At 48.1% G+C, this 19,453-nt stretch overlaps 1 protein-coding gene across 1 annotated transcript; it reads left to right on the top strand.

Moving 5' to 3' along the window:
• The first annotated feature begins 9,448 nt into the window (after window positions 1–9,448).
• On the top strand, window positions 9,449–17,903 carry CDA (cytidine deaminase). The gene is made up of 5 exons (XM_082230696.1): window positions 9,449–9,591; window positions 10,708–11,364; window positions 12,975–13,086; window positions 14,612–14,669; window positions 16,269–17,903. Exons 2-5 carry the CDS (start codon window positions 11,199–11,201, stop codon window positions 16,380–16,382), a joined length of 450 nt encoding a protein of 149 aa, XP_082086822.1. The 5' UTR covers window positions 9,449–9,591; window positions 10,708–11,198; the 3' UTR covers window positions 16,383–17,903.
• Window positions 17,904–19,453: the final 1,550 nt, after the last annotated feature.

Genomic DNA, 19,453 nt, shown 5'->3' on the forward strand with positions numbered 1-19,453 from the left:
TAGAAAACAGTTTTAAAATGATTAGTTGATTTTTAAAAATTCAATAGTTGCATATAGGCCTCCTTGGATCAAAAGGTCTTCAAGAGGCGCCTGAAAATAAAAAGTGAGACTTGCAGGTATCAGGCAGTATACAAATTTAATAAATATAAATAAAAAAATTAAGTGAGGGTGCCTGCCAAATGTTTGCTGGAATGGCGCACAGCAAAATGCCTGACTCCTGGTGGAGGCCCTCTGAACACCTGTGGCCTTCCAGATAGGGAGACATGGAGCTGCCTTATACAAAGTCAGACCATTGGTCTATCTACGTAGCTTACTTTTGTCTATAGAGACTGGCAGTGGCTCTCTGGGGTTGCAGGCAGGGGACATTCCCCATCCTACCTGGAGAAGCTGTTGGGGATTGAACCTGGGACCTTCTGCATGCAGGGCAAATGCTCCACCACTGAGCTATGACCCTTCTCTTTAAACAGCGGTGTTTTTGTCTTGCTTCTGCAAATGAGGGAAGGTGGGAAACGAAACTTGGGAGAAGGAAGCAGAGCTCTGGCAGCTCTTGCCCGCGGCAATGGTATCATTAAAGATAAAAATAGACCCCCAGGGTTGCAGCCTCCTTTGCAGAGGAAACTGCTTTGTACCAGGTCAGACTGTTTCTCCGCTAAGCTCTGTATTTTCAACATTGACTTGTAGCAGCAGTCCGGGGTTTCAGGTAGGAAGCCTTTCCCAGCCCTACCTGGAGCTGCTGGAGATTAAGCATGCAAAGCAGGCGCTCTGCTCCTGTGCCTATAGTGCTCCTCTTAACAATAAAGCAAGATTCTAGTCCTCATGCCTCTGGAAAAGCGTTGGTTTAAACAGGAAACCGCCTGGTGCAAACTCAGGTCGTTGGACTGTCTAGCTCAGCATGGTCTACTGTTGTCAGGGGTGGGTTGGTTGGTTGGTTGGTTGGTTGGTTGGTTGGTTGGTAGCAGGGGAATGGTGGGAGGAACCAGCTGGGGTACCACCAAGGGAAGAAGGCTTTAGAGGGGTGGTGGTGGTGTGACAACATTGAGTGGTCAGAGGGAGAAGATGGGGAAGAGGAGGTGATGAAAGCTGAAGAGGTAACAGAGTGAAATATACTGAGTCGAGAGTGGATTTGATGCTCTTTATTCAGCTCATAGTGGTGAGGAGGAATGGAAGTTCCCCCAGAATGTCTGCTTTATATACATTATTTACACAATGGGCCCCACATGATTGGCTAATTCCGGGATTCTACTGTAGGCCAATCAGATCGCGGATTCACTTCCACCTGCAGCTGGATTCGGTGGCTCCTGCGGACCAATCAGACTGCTGCATTCTGGAGCCTATTGTTCTAGGACCAATCAGGCTGCTGCATTCTGAATCCTATTGTTCTAGGACCAATCAGACTGCTGCATTCTGAATCCTATTGTTCTAGGACCAATCAGACTGCTGCATTTTGGATCCTATTCAACTCAGTACATAACACAGAGTTAGTGACCCGGGAGAGTCTGTGGCAGGGAGAAATCCAGACTGGGGGGGGGGATCTGCAGCAGGAGAGAAGGGAGAAGGGAGACCAAGAGTCCAGCTGGTGAAGTGTCACAGATTTCTCTCCCTTCTGCTGCAACATGCTCCCCTCTACCCTCCTCTCCGCAACAGAAGAGGCATGGAAAGGGCAGAGGAGAGGTTGGCCGCACACAGGCACAGTCTCTGATTGCATGGGAAAAGCCCTGGTGAGGAGGCAGGGACTTTCAGTCTCAGCAACTGATTTTCATGGAGGAAGACCCCCGGAATGAGCTGTTCTGCTCATTAGGCCTGTCACTCAACCAAGTCTGCGGAGGTCGTGTTTTTGGTAATAAAATGTAACTTCAGCTTTGGACTGTGTGATTACTGACCGGCGCCCTCCTATGATTGACACTGATTAGCGTCAGCTCTTTCCCAGCCGTACCTGAAGACGGCAGGTATTGAGCCTCGGGCCATCCTCTGTGGTACTACTATGCAGTTACTGACTTTCACTTATGTTCATGAAAGGCTTAACCTGAGCCAAAAATGAGCTCAAGTTACCATGGGAGCGATACAACAGGCTCCCAGCAGCCTTGGCCTTTTCCACCCTCCTTTACTCTCTCCCTCTCTCTGCCTTCCTGGAGGAAGCCAGCAGCCATGCATAGCTTCCAGCTCAACAAAAATTAAATGCAGCTAAACTCCTGGGAGGGGATGCGGATGGCGCTATGGGTTAAACCACAGAGCCTAGGACTTGCCGATCAGAAGATCGGCGGTTCGAATCCCCGTGACGGGGTGAGCTCCCGTTGCCCGGTCCCTGCTCCTGCCAACCTAGCAGTTCAAAAGCATGTCAATGTGCAAGTAGATAAATAGGTACCACTCCGGCGGGAAGGTAAACAGCATTTCTGTGTGCTGCTCTGGTTCGTCAAAAGTGGCTTAGTCATGCTGGCCACATGACCCGGAAGCTGTACGCCGGCTCCTCGGCCAATAAAGCGAGATGAGCGCCGCAACCCCAGAGTCAGTCACGACTAGACCTAATGGTCAGGGGTCCCTTTACCTTTTTAAACTCCTGGGAGATTCACACAGCCTGGGTATCTTTGCTAGCATGGTCCTTTTTGAGATGAAGTCACGTTGCTTTAAATCGATGGGAAGTAACACTTTCCCCTTTACTTTGCTGCTGATTGGATGAAGACATGTGCAAACCTCGTTCCTCAAACTTGGGTCCCCGGCTGTTGTTGGACTACAACTCCCATCATCCCCAGTGGACAGGGATGATAGGAGCTGTAGTGCAACAACAGCTGGGGATCCAAGTTTGAGAAACATATAAACCAATATGAATGTAGCCCACCTTCCCAGGGTGTTTATGAAGATGCCTGTACATAGCATTGAGCCATGGGGGGCGGGGGAGATGCCCCCATAAATCAAGTAAATAAAAATAAATAAAGAAACATCACGGACAGAATAATTGCCACACACAGGAAGATTAAGGATATAGTTTGAGTGCTTCACTGGTAGCTTCATAAACCATTTAATTTGTCAATAAGAATGGAAGTTGTTAATATTGCAGTTGTTGTATAAGGGATTGCTATCTCGACCAGAGTGTAATTGAAATTAATGAGGTTTTGGAAAGCAGAAATAAATAAAATCATCAAACCATCAATTCTAGCACGTGCAGGGGGGACGGTTATCTGAATGACTGGTATTAGAAAATGTATTATAATTTGGCATTGTTATAATGAGGCTGTTACTGAACTGTAATTGAAAACTAATAAAAATTATAAACAAACAAACTTCACTGACCAATCACTTTGCAGTTAGCTTGCTTCTGCCCCCGCCCCCCCCAACATAAATCCTGGCTATGCTCATGCATTGAGCTCTGTGTTATATACCGTATTTTTCGCTCTATAACACGCACCCGACCATAACATGCACGTAGTTTTTAGAGGAGGAAAATCTGTAGGCATGCCACCCGTAGGCATTCCCTCCATAACACGCACAGACATTTCCCCTTACTTTTTAGGAGGAAAAAAGTGAGTGTTATGGTGCAAAAAATACGGTAAATGCTCTGACACTTTCCCCTTTGCATGCGCTAGCATTGTTTTTCAGCCCTGGTGGACATGTTCCGCCTCCACAGTCAGAGGTGGTTGGTTTCTGAATATCAGTTGCTGAAAATCATAGGAGGGGAGAGTGCTGTCACTCTCAGGCCTCGGTCCTGTATACCTGAAGGAGCGTCTCCACCCCCATCGTTCAGCCCAGACACTGAGATCCAGCGCCGAGGGCTGCTGCCGCTCTGCCGTGAGTTTGTGGGGAGGACCGCTCCCCCCTGCAAGCCCATTCTCCACCTTGGGCCTGGGGGCGGGCCCCATACTCCACCTCAGCATATAAGGCTCCAAGGAGGCCTCGGGACATTGCTGCTGCCGCTCTGCCGTGAGTTTGTGGGGAGGACCTCTCCCCCTGCAAGCCCATTCTCCACCTTGGGCCTGGGGGCGGGCCCCATACTCCACCTCAGCATATAAGGCTCCAAGGAGGCCTCGGGACATTGCTGCTGCCGCTCTGCCGTGAGTTTGTGGGGAGGACCTCTCCCCCTGCAAGCCCATTCTCCACCTTGGGCCTGGGGGCGGGCCCCATACTCCACCTCAGCATATAAGGCTCCAAGGAGGCCCGGGACATTGCTGCTGCCGCTCTGCCGTGAGTTTGTGGGGAGGACCTCTCCCCCTGCAAGCCCATTCTCCACCTTGGGCCTGGGGGCAGGCCCCATACTCCACCTCAGCATATAAGGCTCCAAGGAGGCCCGGGACATTGCTGCTGCTGCTCTGCCGTGAGTTTGTGGGGAGGACCTCTCCCCCTGCAAGCCCATTCTCCACCTTGGGCCTGGGGGCGGGCCCCATACTCCACCTCAGCATATAAGGCTCCAAGGAGGCCTCGGGACATTGCTGCTGCCGCTTTGCCGTGAGCTTGTGGGGAGGACCGCTCCCCCTTGAAGCCCTTTTTCCACCTTGGGCCTGGGGGCGGGCCCCATACTCACCTCCGCAGCTTATGGTGCTCCAGGGAGGCCTCGGGTGTGTGGGATGGGGTGGGTGTTTAATTGGGTGGTGGAATTTGTTTAATTTAATTATGTTGTGTTTGTAACTTTGTTTTTTGTTTTTATAGTTTTATTGTTCTGTTAGTTTGTTTTTTGTATAGGCATTAATTTGATTTTAAGGGGAGGGGTCAGGGCTGCATGGGAGTGGGTCCCAGCAAACAAAATACTGGGGCAGGTTCCACAGGGGGAGATGCACTCGGACAACCGATCTCAGTGATCATGGGTAGGAGGAGGAGTTACGCTAAGAGCAGACCATGTCATTAGCAAGGAAGCAGGCTTAGTCGTTGTCTGAGGACTATCCCTGCCTCCAGGTCTGGTCCTGACCGGAAGGATACTGGAATCAACAAGGGAAACCCACATGACCTGAAAGTGTTGCTGTGCAATGCCAGGTCAATGATGAATAAAACCACTGCCATCCACGACCTGATTGTGGATGGAGGATTTGACCTGGCATGTGTGACAGAGACCTGGTTGGATGAAGCAGATGGGCCTGTCCTTGCCGCTGCATGTCCACCAGGTTTCTCTTACGCACAGCAACCCAGGCCTTGTGGGCGGGGAGGGGGAGTTGCAGTGATTTTTAGGAAGTCATTAGTTTGCACCAGGCGTCCTATTGGAAAGACCAAGTTCTCTGAGTGCATGTTCTGGAAGTTGGGCAATAGGGGCAGTACAGGATTCCTATTGGTGTACCGACCTCCCCACTGCACCAAGGATTCCCTGCCCGAGCTGCTTCAGGTCGTGGCGCATGTCCTCCTGGAGACACCTAGTTTGGTTGTCCTAGGGGATTTTAACATCCATGCCGACACGACCTTACAAGGGGCCGCTCGGGACTTCGTGGAAAGCATGGCTTCCATGGGGGCTGTCCCTGAATAAGTCTGGCCCAACTCATAGCCACGGGCATGCCTTAGACCTGGTGTTCACCTCTATGGATGTTGGTGATCTGACACTAAGTAAAAGCGAAACCAAAGAAGTGCCATAGTCAGATCACTTCCTGGTGCAACTGGACTTCTCTGCGACCCTTCCCCTCTGCAGGGAGGCGGGACCGATTCAGATGGTCCGCCCCCGCCACTTAATGGATCCAAATGGTTTCCAGAGAGTGGTAGGGGATGTTTTATCCCATGTTGATGGCCTGTCAGCTGATTCCCTGGTGGCCCGCTGGAATGTGGAGTTAACCAGGGCTATTGACTGTTTGGCTCCAAAGCGCCCTCTCCGATTGCATGGAGCCCGGACAGCCCCGTGGTTTTCCACGGATCTGAGGGCAATGAAACAATTGTTGAGACGGCTAGAGCGCCGGTGGCGGATAACCCATTCTGAATCTGACCAGACACGGGTTAGAGCTCAATGTCAAGCCTACCAAGTGGCGATAGTGACGGCGAAGAAGACTTTCTTCACCGCCTCTATTGCATCTGCGGAAAACAGCAGCAGGAGACTCTTTCAGGTGGTTCGCAATTTAGCGGAACCACCTGCTCCATCAGGGCCCAGTAGGGGCAACATGATCTCCTGCAATGACTTTGCAAAGTTTTTTGCAGATAAAGTCACTCAGATTCGAGAAGAGGTAGACTCCACCGTGGGAGCAGGGCCGGGGCGGGAGAGTGCTAGAGTCCTGTCTAGTCAAGTTGTGTGGGATCAATTCCAATCTGTTACCCCCGAGGATGTGGACAGGCTGCTTGGACGAGTGAAACCAACCACTTGTCTCCTTGATCCTTGCCCATCCTGGCTTATAAAAGCTAGCCGGGAAGGACTGGGCGATGGGCTTCGTGGGGTGGTGAATGCTTCCCTCCGTGAGGGAGCCTTCCCAGACTCGCTGAAAGAGGCGGTTATTAAACCGCTTCTTAAAAAACCATCTTTAGATGCGGCCACGATAGCCAACTATCGCCCAGTCTCAAATCTTCCATTCTTGGGCAAGGTGATTGAGCGAGTGGTTGCTGAACAACTCCAGGCACACCTGGAAGAAGCGGACCATTTGGATCCCTTCCAGTCGGGATTCAGGCCTCATCATGGGACTGAAACTGCCTTGGTCGCACTGGTTGATGATCTCCGGCGGGCTAGGGACAAAGGTGAGAGCTGTTTCTTAGTTCTGCTGGATCTCTCAGCGGCGTTTGATACCATCGACCATAACATCCTTCTGGACCGTCTTGAGGGGCTGGGAGCTGGGGGCACTGTTATACAGTGGTTCCGCTCCTTCCTCCTGGGCCGTGTTCAGAAAGTGCTGGGGGGGATGAGTGTTCAGACCCCTGGGCCCTCACTTGTGGGGTGCCTCAGGGTTCTGTCCTCTCCCCCATGCTTTTCAACATCTACATGAAGCCGCTGGGAGAGATCATCAGGGGATTTGGGCTGGGTGTTCATCAGTATGCGGATGATACCCAGCTCTATCTCTCTTTCAAATCAGAACCAGTGAAGGCAGTGAAGGTCCTGTGTGAGTGCCTGGAGGCAGTTGGAGATTGGATGGCGCCTAACAGATTGAGGTTGAATCCTGACAAGACAGAAGTACTGTTTTTGGGGGACAGGAGGTGGGCAGGTGTGGAGGATTCCCTGGTCCTGAATGGGGTAACTGTGCCCCTGAAGGACCAGGTGTGCAGCCTGGGAGTCATTTTGGACTCACAGCTGTCCATGGAGGCACAGGTCAAATCTGTATTCAGGGCAGCTGTTTACCAGCTCCATCTGGTACGCAGGCTGAGACCCTATCTGCCTGCGGACTGCCTTGCCAGAGTGGTGCATGCTCTGCTTATCTCCTGCTTGGATTACTGCAATGTGCTCTACGTGGGGCTACCTTTGAAGGTGACCCGGAAACTACAACTAATCCAGAATGCGGCAGCTAGACTGGTGACTGGGAGCGGCCGCAGAGACCACATAACACCGGTCTTGAAAGACCTACATTGGCTCCCAGTACGTTTCCGAGCACAATTCAAAGTGTTGGTGCTGACCTTTAAAGCCCTAAACAGCCTTGGTCCAGTATATCTGAAGGAGCGTCTCCACCCCCATCGTTCTACCCGGACACTGAGGTCCAGCACCGAGGGCCTTCTGGCAGTTCCCTCACTGCGAGAAGCCAAGTTACAGGGAACCAGGCAGAGGGCCTTCTCGGTAGTGGCGCCTTCCCTGTGGAACACCCTCCCACCAGATGTCAAAGAGAACAACAACTACCAGGCTTTTAGAAGACATCTGAAGGCAGCCCTGTTTCGGGAAGCTTTTAATGTTTGATGTATTATAGTATTTTAATATTCTTTTGGAAGCCGCCCAGAGTGGCTGGGGAAGCCCAGCCAGATGGGCAGGGTATAAATAAATAATAATAATAATAATAATAATAATAATAATAATAATAATAATAATAATTTATTATTATTATTATTATTATTATTATTATTATTATTATGGCAGTTCCCTCATTGCGAGAAGTGAGGTAACAGGGAACCAGACAGAGGGCCTTCTCGGTAGTGGCGCCCACCCTGTGTAACGCCCTCCCTTCAGATGTCAAGGAAATAAGCAGCTATCTTATCTTTAAGAGACATCTGAAGGCAGCCCTGTTTAGGGAAGTTTTTAATATTTAATGCTGTATTGTTTCTAACACTTGATTGGAAGCCGCCCAGAGTGGCTGGGGAAACTCAGCCAGATGGCCTGATCTTTGTATGGTCTTATTCATCATATTCCCCTTGGATGCCTTTAAGAGTGGATTAGACAAATTCATGGAGGCTAAGCCTATCGGTGGCTACATTCTACCTCCACAGTAAGTGCCTCTGAAGAACAGTTAATAGGAATCACATGCAGAGAGAGGGCTGCTGCACTCGGCTCCTGCTTCTGGGCTTTGGCATCTGGTTGGCCACTGTGAGAACAGGATCCTTGGCCTGATCCAGCAGCCTCTTTGTATGCTTAGCCATTTATCTGTGTGATCATGGGAATGGAGCCGGGGGGGGAACCTTAACACTGGATCTGTAATGGCCACATTACACTGAACATGTGAATGAGCCCCAACAGCATGCTATCCAGGTTCAACGTTTTGACCTTGGCTGATGGATAATGATTCACCTCCTCTTGGTCCCAACACAGAACCCTTAACTTGCTCAAAGGTGCCATCTGGTGGCTTGTTCATGTTCCAGTTACAGTACTGTGTTTTCTGTTCCTTCTCTGATTCTTTAAAATTAGGCTGCAGCCGTATGTGACGCTTGTTTAAGATCTGCCACATTGAAAAAAATGAAGATCAATGGCAACTAAATCAGTCCTGCAGTGCTGGAGGAGAAGGGCTTAATCCCCCCCCCCCCACATCGGCTGATTAAAAACATCTCACCCCAATGGGGAGTTGTTTTAAACTGTTTTAATACTGTGTTTTAATTCTGAAAGCCACCCAGAGACCTTGGGGTGAAGGACAGGAAATAACTTTTAACAGCAGCAGCAGCAGCAACAATAATTCCTATGAAAAAGAAAAATGGGGGACATCTTTAATTTTTTAAAAAAGCCTATGGGATGTATCCAACTCAGATACAGAGCAGGCCCACTGAAATTAATGGACCTAATCTAGTCACATCCATTAACTTAAAATGGTTCTACTTTGGGTAGGACTAGCATTGTATACAATCCAATGCAAAAAACTAAACAAGGAGCTGATTTTTTTATTTAAAAAAAAGTAGGAGGAAGAGTGGCAGATCAGCATGGACAAATATAAATGAGTAGATTAGACCTATAGAACAAGGAAAGGTTGTGCCACTGCCCAGGAAGAGTGGTGAAATGTCCAGGGTGGTAGTGAAAAGCCCAGGAAGCGTGGTGAAATATTAACAGGTGACAAAGAGGAGGAGGGACTTAAAACCAACTTCTGTTTTGCCCCCATCTTCCCCAGAAAGGGGAACTGTGTGTGTAATCTTGCATAAGCAACAGAGCCAGTGAGGAGTCAGGATTGCAGTACAAGACTGATAAGGAGGTGGACAAGAAACACCTTCAAGAGTTTGGAGTTGGGTGAATTGCATCCTGGGGCATCCAAGGAACCTCCCCACGTTCCCTCTGAATCTCTGCCTGTCGATTCTAAGAAAGCCCACAAACAGGTGAGGGGACACAGGACTGCAGAAGGGATGTAGCTCAGTGGCAGAGGGTCTGCTTTCAACGCACAAGGTCCCAGGCACCCCGGCTTAAAGCCCTGGAGAGCTGCTGCCAGCTAATGTAGACAGTGGACCAGTAGGCGTTTATGGAAGATTCCAGTGTGGGAGGAGGTCCCTCAATAAAGCATAATGAAGACACAGGTTTATTATTCTTGCCATTCATTGGTTCATGATTCCATTAGTTTGCAAGCTTCCTATATAGAGCAGGGAAAGCATGGTCCCCTGTCCTCAAAAAGGTGGGGAAGGGAGATAGGAGAAACTGGAGATGAGGATTGTTGTTTAAAGGACGGGGGGGGGGGCATGGCAGAAATTCACATTTGCATATGTTAATTTATATACAATGGTAGGAGTTTGGGTGGCTTGGCAGGGGACTTCTGGTCCATACACATAGTTTTTTAAAGTTGCATTTTAAAAAACAAAACAAAAAAACCATCTGCAGTTGTGAAGAGATGCTACCAGTCAGTGTAGAGAATATTGAGTTGGATGGAGTCAGTAATAAGGCAGCTTCCTGTTTGAGAAAGGCTGTAGCTCAGCAGTAGAGCACCTGATTTGAATGCAGAAGGTCCCAGGGAACATATCCTGTCTGCAGAGTTGGTGCCACTCAGTGTAAACAATGCTGAACTAGATAAGACCAACGCTTACAATGTATAAGGCAGCTTCCAATGGTTCCTGTATTATGTGTACGCACTGTCTCCCTCCCTCCCTCCCTCCTTCTTCCCTGGTGTTTTCTTCCTACCAGCATTCCACACCCATCTCCTTTGTTGCTATGGTGTTCTGTGGCTTGACACGTGACCTGCCTTCTCATCGGTCCACACACAAGTTCCCGGAGCCAGGCTCAACGAATCTGCAAACAAACTCACTTTTGGCACCCACAGAGGTGAAACAGGAGACGGAGGCTGTGCACCGCTGCTTCCCTGAACCAAGGCCAAATGCCCACAACAGCCACTTGGTTAAACAGAGGCACCAGAAGCCTAGCACATCGAGCATGAGCCCCAGATCTAATGGGCATCTGTCACTCCCGAGCGACCGTTGCATCTCACCATCATTCTGATTCTGTTGCAGGGACCTTTAAGTCACCACAGAGCCAGAGCAGAGGAGGACAAAGGGGCCTGTCAAGAGAGCTAAGGAGCATGTGGGGACGTTGACCTGACCCATCCAACCTCGTTGGCCTTTGGCAGCAGCGATAATTTGGAAAACATGATTCCCGGAGAGAACATTTGCTGAGAAAGGGCAGGCAAGTCCTCTCCCCCCCCCCACCAACTGCACACAAACAGTGTAGCTAGCTAAAGAGCAAAGATCAAAGCACTTCACTCAGAGAAAGCTGTTTTGCATTGCAAGAGAGGACAATAGCCCAGCGGGGCACTTTTGCAGCAACAGATAGGTGCACGCTGGTGCATTGCCTGTGGCACCTGTCAGAGGAAGACCCCAATTCTTCTCTAATGTGAATTAAAGGAAAGGTGAAGCTCAGGGGTCGTGTCTGCACACACGCTCCTGTCCCTGGGAGTGCGGCTTTTGCTGAGGGAGGCCCTGCCAGATACTGCCTCCACGTTGCAATGGCGCAACAGCACGGCGGCGCTCCAAATCCCGCTGCACTGGGACCCGAACAGGTTCAACTCCTTTTGGCCACAAGCAAAGAAGCCAAGCGGTTTGCCTACTGCCCCTACAGCAACTACCCGGTGGGGGCTGCCCTCCTGACCTCCGATGGGAAGATCTTCTCTGGTAAGTGAAGGAAGACCCTCCTCCATGTGGCAGCCATGCCATGCATCCTTCTACTGAAGCCCCTCTGGCTCAGTACTGTCCACTCTGGGTAGCAGTGGCACTCCAAAGCTTCAGACAAGGAACCTTCCCCTGCCCTACCCTTTGGGGATTGGATCTGTGGCCTGGTAGTAATGTATTTGCAGGGTATTTGGTTCAAGTCTGGTTGAAAGATCAAGAACCCTCAGAGCTGGCTGGGGTGGCATGCAGGTCACCTGGTCTTCCCCACTGTGCCGAGGTGCACTGCCTTTTTTGCTTAAATCCATGCTGTTATTTCTACATTTGCATCAATGCTCACAATTCGCACCTGCAATTTTGCGTACCCTAGCCTGCCCTCTGTTTTGGCAGCAGGCTTTCAAACAGAAGATGCCTTCAGACAGAGAAATGCCTTCGGTAAAGCAGGACACATGGCCACCCCCCCGAAAAGCACATTGCATGCCTCATTTCAGTAATCTTACAACAGCCCTAGGGTGGCGCTGTGGGTTAAACCACAGAGCCTAGGACTTGCAAGTAGATAAATAGGTACCGCTCCAGCGGGAAGGTAAACGGCGTTTCTGTGTGCTGCTCTGGTTCGCCAGAAGCGGCTTAGTCATGCTGGCCACATGACCCGGAAGCTGTCTGCGGACAAACGCCGGCTCCCTCGGCCAATAAGCGAGATGAGCGTCGCAACCCCAGAGTTGGTCACGACTGGACCTAATGGTCAGGGGTCCCTTTACCCTTTACCTTTTACAACAGCCCTATAAAGCAGGGCACCAGTATTATCCATTATATTGCGGGTGGAAGAGCACTGAGGCTTTGCCGGAATAGCCATCATGCCGCCTGTTTGATGCTATCGGACTCCCAACTCCCATCAACCCTAGCAAACATGGCTAATGGTCCAGCTACATCTGAACCGGTTGGGCCGAATGCCTCACTGTGAGTTCTTGGGAGCAGTGATGTTTGAAATGGGAAATGAACCTACAGTACTGATGATTCATCATCATGTGTTTTGAACCAGAACTTTTCTTCTACAGGGGGCAGCCAGTGTACTTTATAATCAATGAACCAGAACCACTGATATCACTCAGAGTAAAAAGCGAATGAATTTGACAATACTTAATGAACCAGTTCAAGTTCTAACTGTGGCTTCTGTAAGAGGTATCAAAGATAGATTGGCAGAAATGGTTTTATTTTTTAAAATCCAATCAATATTATATATATATATATACACACACACACACACACACACACACACACACACACACATATCAGTTCCTGATCACATATATATATACATCAGTTCCTGATCACATATATATATGTGATCAGGAACTGGCTCCTTAGTTCCCCAGAACCATTCCCCAGCCCTGGACCCTTAGTGAATTTTTAATTCCTGTCAAACTGACAATGTTCTTTTCCCTCGCAAAAGCTGACCTGCAAGCTCTCCAATTTCATAAGCAATGGAATGTTCTGTGATGCCACAACAGCTCAGCCAATCCATGATGAGGCATTGCTGCCATGAGTACAATATACTATAGATATGGATTCTAAGGCTTTGTCATGAGAGATTTTAATCCATCTTGTGCTTTCTACAGGTTGCAACATTGAAAATGCATGTTACCCGCTGGGTGTGTGTGCTGAACGTACAGCAATCCAGAAGGCAGTGTCAGAAGGGCATACAAAATTTCGAGCTATAGCTATTATTTGGTAGGTATTATTCCTATCCTGCTTCCTTGGTGAACGAGCAGCCTTGGGAGGATTTGAAGCCTGGAAGGTGGGCTATAAATAATTGCTATCAGCCAGTGGCTTTATATGCACTATACATTTAAAGCAGCGTCTCACCACTTCAAACAGCTATGGCTTTCCCCAAAGAATGCTGGAAACTGTTGCTTATTAAGAGTGCTGAGAGTTATTGGGTGACCCTTATTCCCCCATCAAAGAGCTGCAATTCCCAGAATTCACTAGGAAGAGGGACTGATGGTTGAACTACTCTGGGAATTGTTACTCTGGGAAGGGAATAGCTTCCTAACTACTCTCAGCACCAAGCAACAAACTACAGTTCTCAGATTCTTGGGTGGAGGGCAGGGAGGAAAGTCATGACCATTTAAGGTGGTTTGATGTTGCTTTAAATAAGGAATATAGAAGGGGCCAGACAGTTCACTACATACACTGAGTCTTAAATGCTATGGATTTCTTGACCTTCTTTCCCTTCCCCTGGCCTTTTGTTGAGACCTGTGGTGAGAGATCTGGTGGGATAAGAGACCAGGGCTGGAGAAACTCAAGCCCAAGGGCCAAAGGTGTGTCTGTTTGGCCCCCAGGACCCTGCCCACCCCCCTCTCACCTGCTCTGTACCCTTCTCAGGTGCTTTCGCAAGACAAGTAAAGACACCAAGAAGGTGCAATGCAAGAAAATAACATTGGAATGAAAAGTTTTTTCCATAATAAGCAGAATGATAGAATACATGGGTTTCTGTATCTTTTTTTTCTAAGAGGTCTAGGGATGGATCTACACAAAGGGGAAAAAACAATATAAATGAGTCAGAAATTAAATTGTTATAACAGAATAAAAAAACCGCTATGGAAAATCACTTAGATTTTTTTTTTTTGCTCTCTGGTGCCATCTGGTGTTGCAGATTTATAACAGATTCAAAACGCTGTTTGTTGACTAATGTAGCTGAGTCCTAGGCCTAGATCTGACTGTAAGAGCAGTTTGACAATAGAACCAATTTTCTAGAGAGGTGGTGAGCTCCCCTTGCTGGGACCACCTGCTGGAGATGCCCAAGCATTGTGCAGGGGGTGGACTAGATGGCTTTCAATGCCCCCTCTAACTCTGGGTGCCTTCAGATTTGCAAATGGGTTGCTGGGGCATTACAACTGGGTTATGAGCAATAGGCTCCTTTTTGAACCTATCAGATTTTATCCTTCTTTTAATCTGGTTAACCTGGTTAATCCTTCTTTAACCAGGTTTCCGTGTGGGGCAGGGGGAGATTTGGGCTGGCAACTGATGACACTGTGGTGGTGATATGGATGCTGGAAAAACCTTGCGGTCAGTGGACACCTGTCCGGAAGCCAGCCAGCCAGCCACCCACCCACCCAATGATCTGGGAAGTGTGTCTTGTTCTGACTTCATTATTTTTTCAACTTGAATCTTTCACCGTATTAGCATATTTTGTAGACAGCCTCCTCTGCTATGAGCGAGACTCCTGAACTCTGCTTTTATTCTGCTCCAACAGCAACAGCCAAGAAACGTTCGCGGTGCCCTGTGGGGCTTGCAGACAAGTGCTCAGAGAGGTAAACAGACCTCTCCTTTAAACCTCATACCCTTCTTTGCCATTGTCACACGAACACACCAGAACCAAAGGACAAGAGATCCCTCCTGTGGAAATGGCTTCCTTCCTTTAGGCCAGAGAGGCATTAAAGCAGTGATGTCCCTCCAGCTGTTGGTGGACTACAATTCTCTCCTGGTATGCCCCACAGAGGACCTTAAGGTCCATGAATAACAATAGTTTAGAGGTCCCGGGCCCTAAGGAAGTCAGACTATCCTCCACCAGGGCCAGGGCCTTTTCAGTGATGGCTCCGACCTGGTGGAATGCTCTGTCCCATGAGACTAGGGCCCTTCAGGATTTAACCTCCTTCTGTTTGGCCTGTAAGACAGAGCTATTCCGCCTAGCCTTTAATTTGAATTCAGCCTGATCTTTTATTTCCATTCTCTTCCTTCCCCCTCCCCTTTTATGAAGATCACCCACTCTGAGATCCCACAGCTAATTCTCCCTTGGCCTCTTCGCTGGCCCAAGTAGAAGTAATTCAGCCAGCTAGCCCTGGTGATTATCTAATGCTTATTAGATGGATTTCCCCTAAATTGATTTCTGAACTTTGAATTTTATTGTTATTCATGTTTTTATACTGTATTTTATGCTGCTTTTACAATTAAGTGTTTTAAATTCGTTGTTAGCCACCCTGAGCCCGGTTTTTGAACTGGGAAGGGTGGGGTATAAATATTTTATTATTATTATTATTATTATTATTATTATTATTATTATAATTCCCATCATCCCTGACCACTGGTCCTGTTAGTTAAGGATGATGGGAGTTGTAGTCCCAAACAGCTGGAGGGACAAGTTTGGCCATCACTGCATTAAAGAGAGGGGGGGTCTTAAAATTGGGGAGAGGGGGCGGGCCTTCTAATATAAATTGTCCCCAAGATTAAAGTCCATACTTAAGAACTAGGAAGTGGCTAATGTCACAACTGGTTTTTAAAAAGGGATCCAAGCTATTCTAGGCCGATTACCTGAATGCCTCCTGTATCAGAGGTGCTATGCTTCTGTGTACCAGGGGTTGAGAGCACTGCACTCAGGTGCTGCATGTGGTCTTGCCACTGGGGCATCTGGTTGGCCACTGGCAGAACAGGATACTGGGCTAAACGGGCCTTTGAGCTGATCCAGTTTCAAGCTAGCATCCGTCTGTCTTGGGAGACAATGGAAGAGGACACCTTGGGGAGGGGAGGGGGTAAAGTCTAGCCACTGAAGAGTTATAGAGACCAATATGGGAGAGAAATGTTTTTATTGCAAGTTGAGCAGATAAAGACATCCGATTTTGCTGCTACAGGTGCACCATGACGTTTATTCTCCAGCTTCGGTGCTCTTCTTATGCTTTAACTCACTTGTTTCCCAAGCTTGCATCCCCATCTGTTTTTGGACTACAATTCCCATCATCCTTGACCACTGGTCCTGCTAGCTAGGGATGATGGGAGTTGTAGTCCAAAAGCAGCTGAAGACCCAAGTTTGGAAAACTCTGTACTCAGTGAGAAGATACACTTCAGGGTAGAAATACATCAGATTGTGCTATAAGACAACCATCTTGTGGGATTTCTTTTTTTAAACCTTTATCTAGTTCGGCAAACATTGGGAAATCTTCTTGGCCAAGGCAGATGGGACGCACATTCAGAAGACTTTGGAGGACCTGTTGCCTTTGTCCTTTGGACCAGAAGACCTGAAGATGGTCTGAAGAGCACAAGAAACAAGAATCAACCCACAGAGGCTTTGGTGACCTTAATGCTCCCGGCATGATGGACAGAGTCCTTTTATATATTTCAAAACTATTGCAGATTCAGATATTCAGTTCAAATGCGATTCCTTTAGCCCATCCTGCACATTCAGGGAGGGAGCTACTTTGAAAGTCACTCGGCTAAGAGCGATATTTATGAAAGCAAGGAATGGTAGAGCATGAGACTCTTAATCGCAGGGTCATAAGTTCGAGCCACACCTTGAGTGAAAGATGGGGTTGGACTAGATGACCCTTGGTGTCCCTTCCAGCTTTACAATTCTATGAAATCCTTTTGCAGCTTAATGCCCTGCTTTACAGAAGTGGCTTCCCCCATGATCTCTCCCCTAAAAAAAGCTCCATCTCAGTATCTGCATTGCAAGCATGCACTGCTCCAGGTGGAAGACGGAAAGATGCCTTAGACCAAATCAGACCATTGGTCTACCTAGCTCAAAACCGTCTCTACACTGACTGGCAGTGGCTTGCCAAGGCTTCAGACTTTTTCAGCCCTACTTGGAGATGGTGAGGATTGAAACTGGGACCTTCTGCATATGCTCTGCAGATGCTCTACCATAGCTTCTTTAGGAGAAACTATGGTCCTCCAAAATATAAAAAAGATCCCAGTCCTCATGGTTCTCAATAAAGGGTTGATTTAAACAGGAACACAGAAAGCTGCCATTGGTTCATCTAGCTTAGTTTTGTTTCAAGCTCTGTCCCAAGATTTCAGATGGCCCTACCTGGAGATGCCAGGAATTAAACTTGGGACCCTCTGCAAGCAAAGCAGATGCTTCATAGCTGGGGTGCAGCTCTTCCTCAAATGTGGAAGAGGCTGGAGAGGAGAAGGACGTCTACAGCTGGAGGCTCAACCCTTATGTCTAGAATTCTAGACAACCTCTTTTCAAAAAAATGCTCTTTTCTTTTCGCTGTGACACCCCACTCTTTCTTACAAGAATCAGAAGACACTCATGGTCAACAGACTTATGATCTCAAAGCTATGGCACACAAGGAAAAAGGGATGGGGAGGGAGAAATGAAGTGCCCAAGCACCAGCTCTCAAAGCTGCAGTGTGAAGCCATATGCATGTCTAGGACTCACGTGTATTCAGTGACTGAAATCTTTTGCTCCCAATATATATAATTTGATTGATTTTCCCACTTTAACCCATTTATAGCAATTATTTCCAGATCGATGCAATTTCGTTTAAGTGGTTTCCTGCATGCCGTTCTTGACCTGTTTATTTGCTTTTGTCAAGATAATTTTGTGTGTTTTACTTACGTACAGGGACATCCTTGCACCCGTAAAACATGACACAAAAAGAACTGTAATGTAATCATGTGTGCTGTTACATCGGCAATGCTTTTCCCACCAGTATTTCAGTACTGCCCTGGGGTCCAGCATTTTCCAGCCTCCCATAATATACTTTTACATATGACTTGTATTCACTTCTGTTTTTGTTGCAATATTAAAAGTGAAACTTGACAAATAACTCCATGCCTGGCTTTATTCAGATACGGTTTGTAAAGAGTCATTATTGCAGGTGTACAGCCTTTTGAGCATTTGGGAAATCAGCACGGGTCGGAGTTCTGAAACATCCAGAGGGCACCAGGTTGGGGAAGGCTGCCGTAATGTGCAATCACTGATGGGAGGAGGCAGGATGGGACAGTGCAGAACAACAGAAGGAAGTGAGCTGCAGAGTTAATGTCAGGAATAAAGGTAAAAGGACCCCTGACCATTAGGTCCAGTCATGACCGACTCTGGGGTTGCGGCGCTCATCTCGCTTTATTGGCCAAGGGAGACGGCATTTGTCTGCAGACAGCTGCTTCCAGGTCATGTGGCCAGCATGACTAAGCTGCTTCTGGCAAACCAGAGCAGCACACGGAAACACCGTTTACCTTCCCGCCGGAGAGGTACCTATTTATCTACTTGCACTTTGATGTGCTTTCGAACTGCTAGGTTGGCAGGAGCAGGGACCGAACAATGGGAGCTCACCCTGTCGCGGGGATTCGAACCGCGACAGGTTTGAATCAAGTCCGAGGCTCTGTGGTTTAACCCACAGCGCCACCCGCATCCCTTCTTAAATTGGAATTCGGGAGGCAGGGAATGCCACCACATGCACAAACCCACAGAACCAGGAGGGTTGAAAGAACAGTAGCTAAGGAATCCTTTTGTTCTTGCCTTTCTAGTAGTGTGGAAATCAAGATTTTGTTCCTCTGTTCCCCACCACCTCTTCTTCATTTGGGCTCGGCTCTTCTTAACTCTTGTTTTTAATTTGCTCTGTTTTTAATTCTCGCACGTGGGAAGAAAGGAGTGCAGCGCTTTCTGTCCCAAGAGCAATATTTTCCTTTACGGGTTTGCTGTTTTCGACTCCACAAAATTCTATCAAGGGCAACACAATGAGCTTAATTTTCCAATAATTAAAGACTGTTAGTTACAGGCTGCTCTAAATGTAGCAAGAGAACAAAAGCACCTTCAGCCAGCATTAATTCCATGGCTCCGCTCCAATCAAAACAGAACAAAATTGCTGCGTTTTTGCTACAGTTATGTAACAGAGGAGGGCAACATAATTTAAAGGCGAACAGCCCTTAAGGCGTTACCATCATGGATCCCTGCGTGCAGAAATAGATCAGGCTCCTCATACCTAAGAGACTACTGTCTCCCGAATGTACAGCCCGAATGCATTGAGATATATTGCGGTGGTCTTGTTTGCCATTTTGTTGTTGTTGTTTGCAACTCCCTGCTATGAGAAATCTGCTTGCTCTCTTTCCTTATGGCCTTCCCACCCAAACTGTGGGCTTCCTGGATAGATATGGCCAGCCACTGGCTTGCTTCACGCACCAAATCTCTCTCTTAAAATCTGTATGGTGCACTCTGTGTACTATTGACTTTTCCCCACCACAGATTAAGGCCAGAAAAATCAACAGGTTAAAATACTCAAAATCTTTTTCTCTCTGTGTGTGTAGGTGCATTCTGCACTAACTCAACAGTACTCCTGTCCACCACAGCCCAGGAATGATTTGGCACGAGCAGGTGGCACCA

The sequence above is a fragment of the Podarcis vaucheri genome (assembly GCF_965113315.1).
Source record: "Podarcis vaucheri genome assembly, chromosome: 7".
Taxonomy (NCBI): Eukaryota; Metazoa; Chordata; class Lepidosauria; order Squamata; family Lacertidae; genus Podarcis; species Podarcis vaucheri.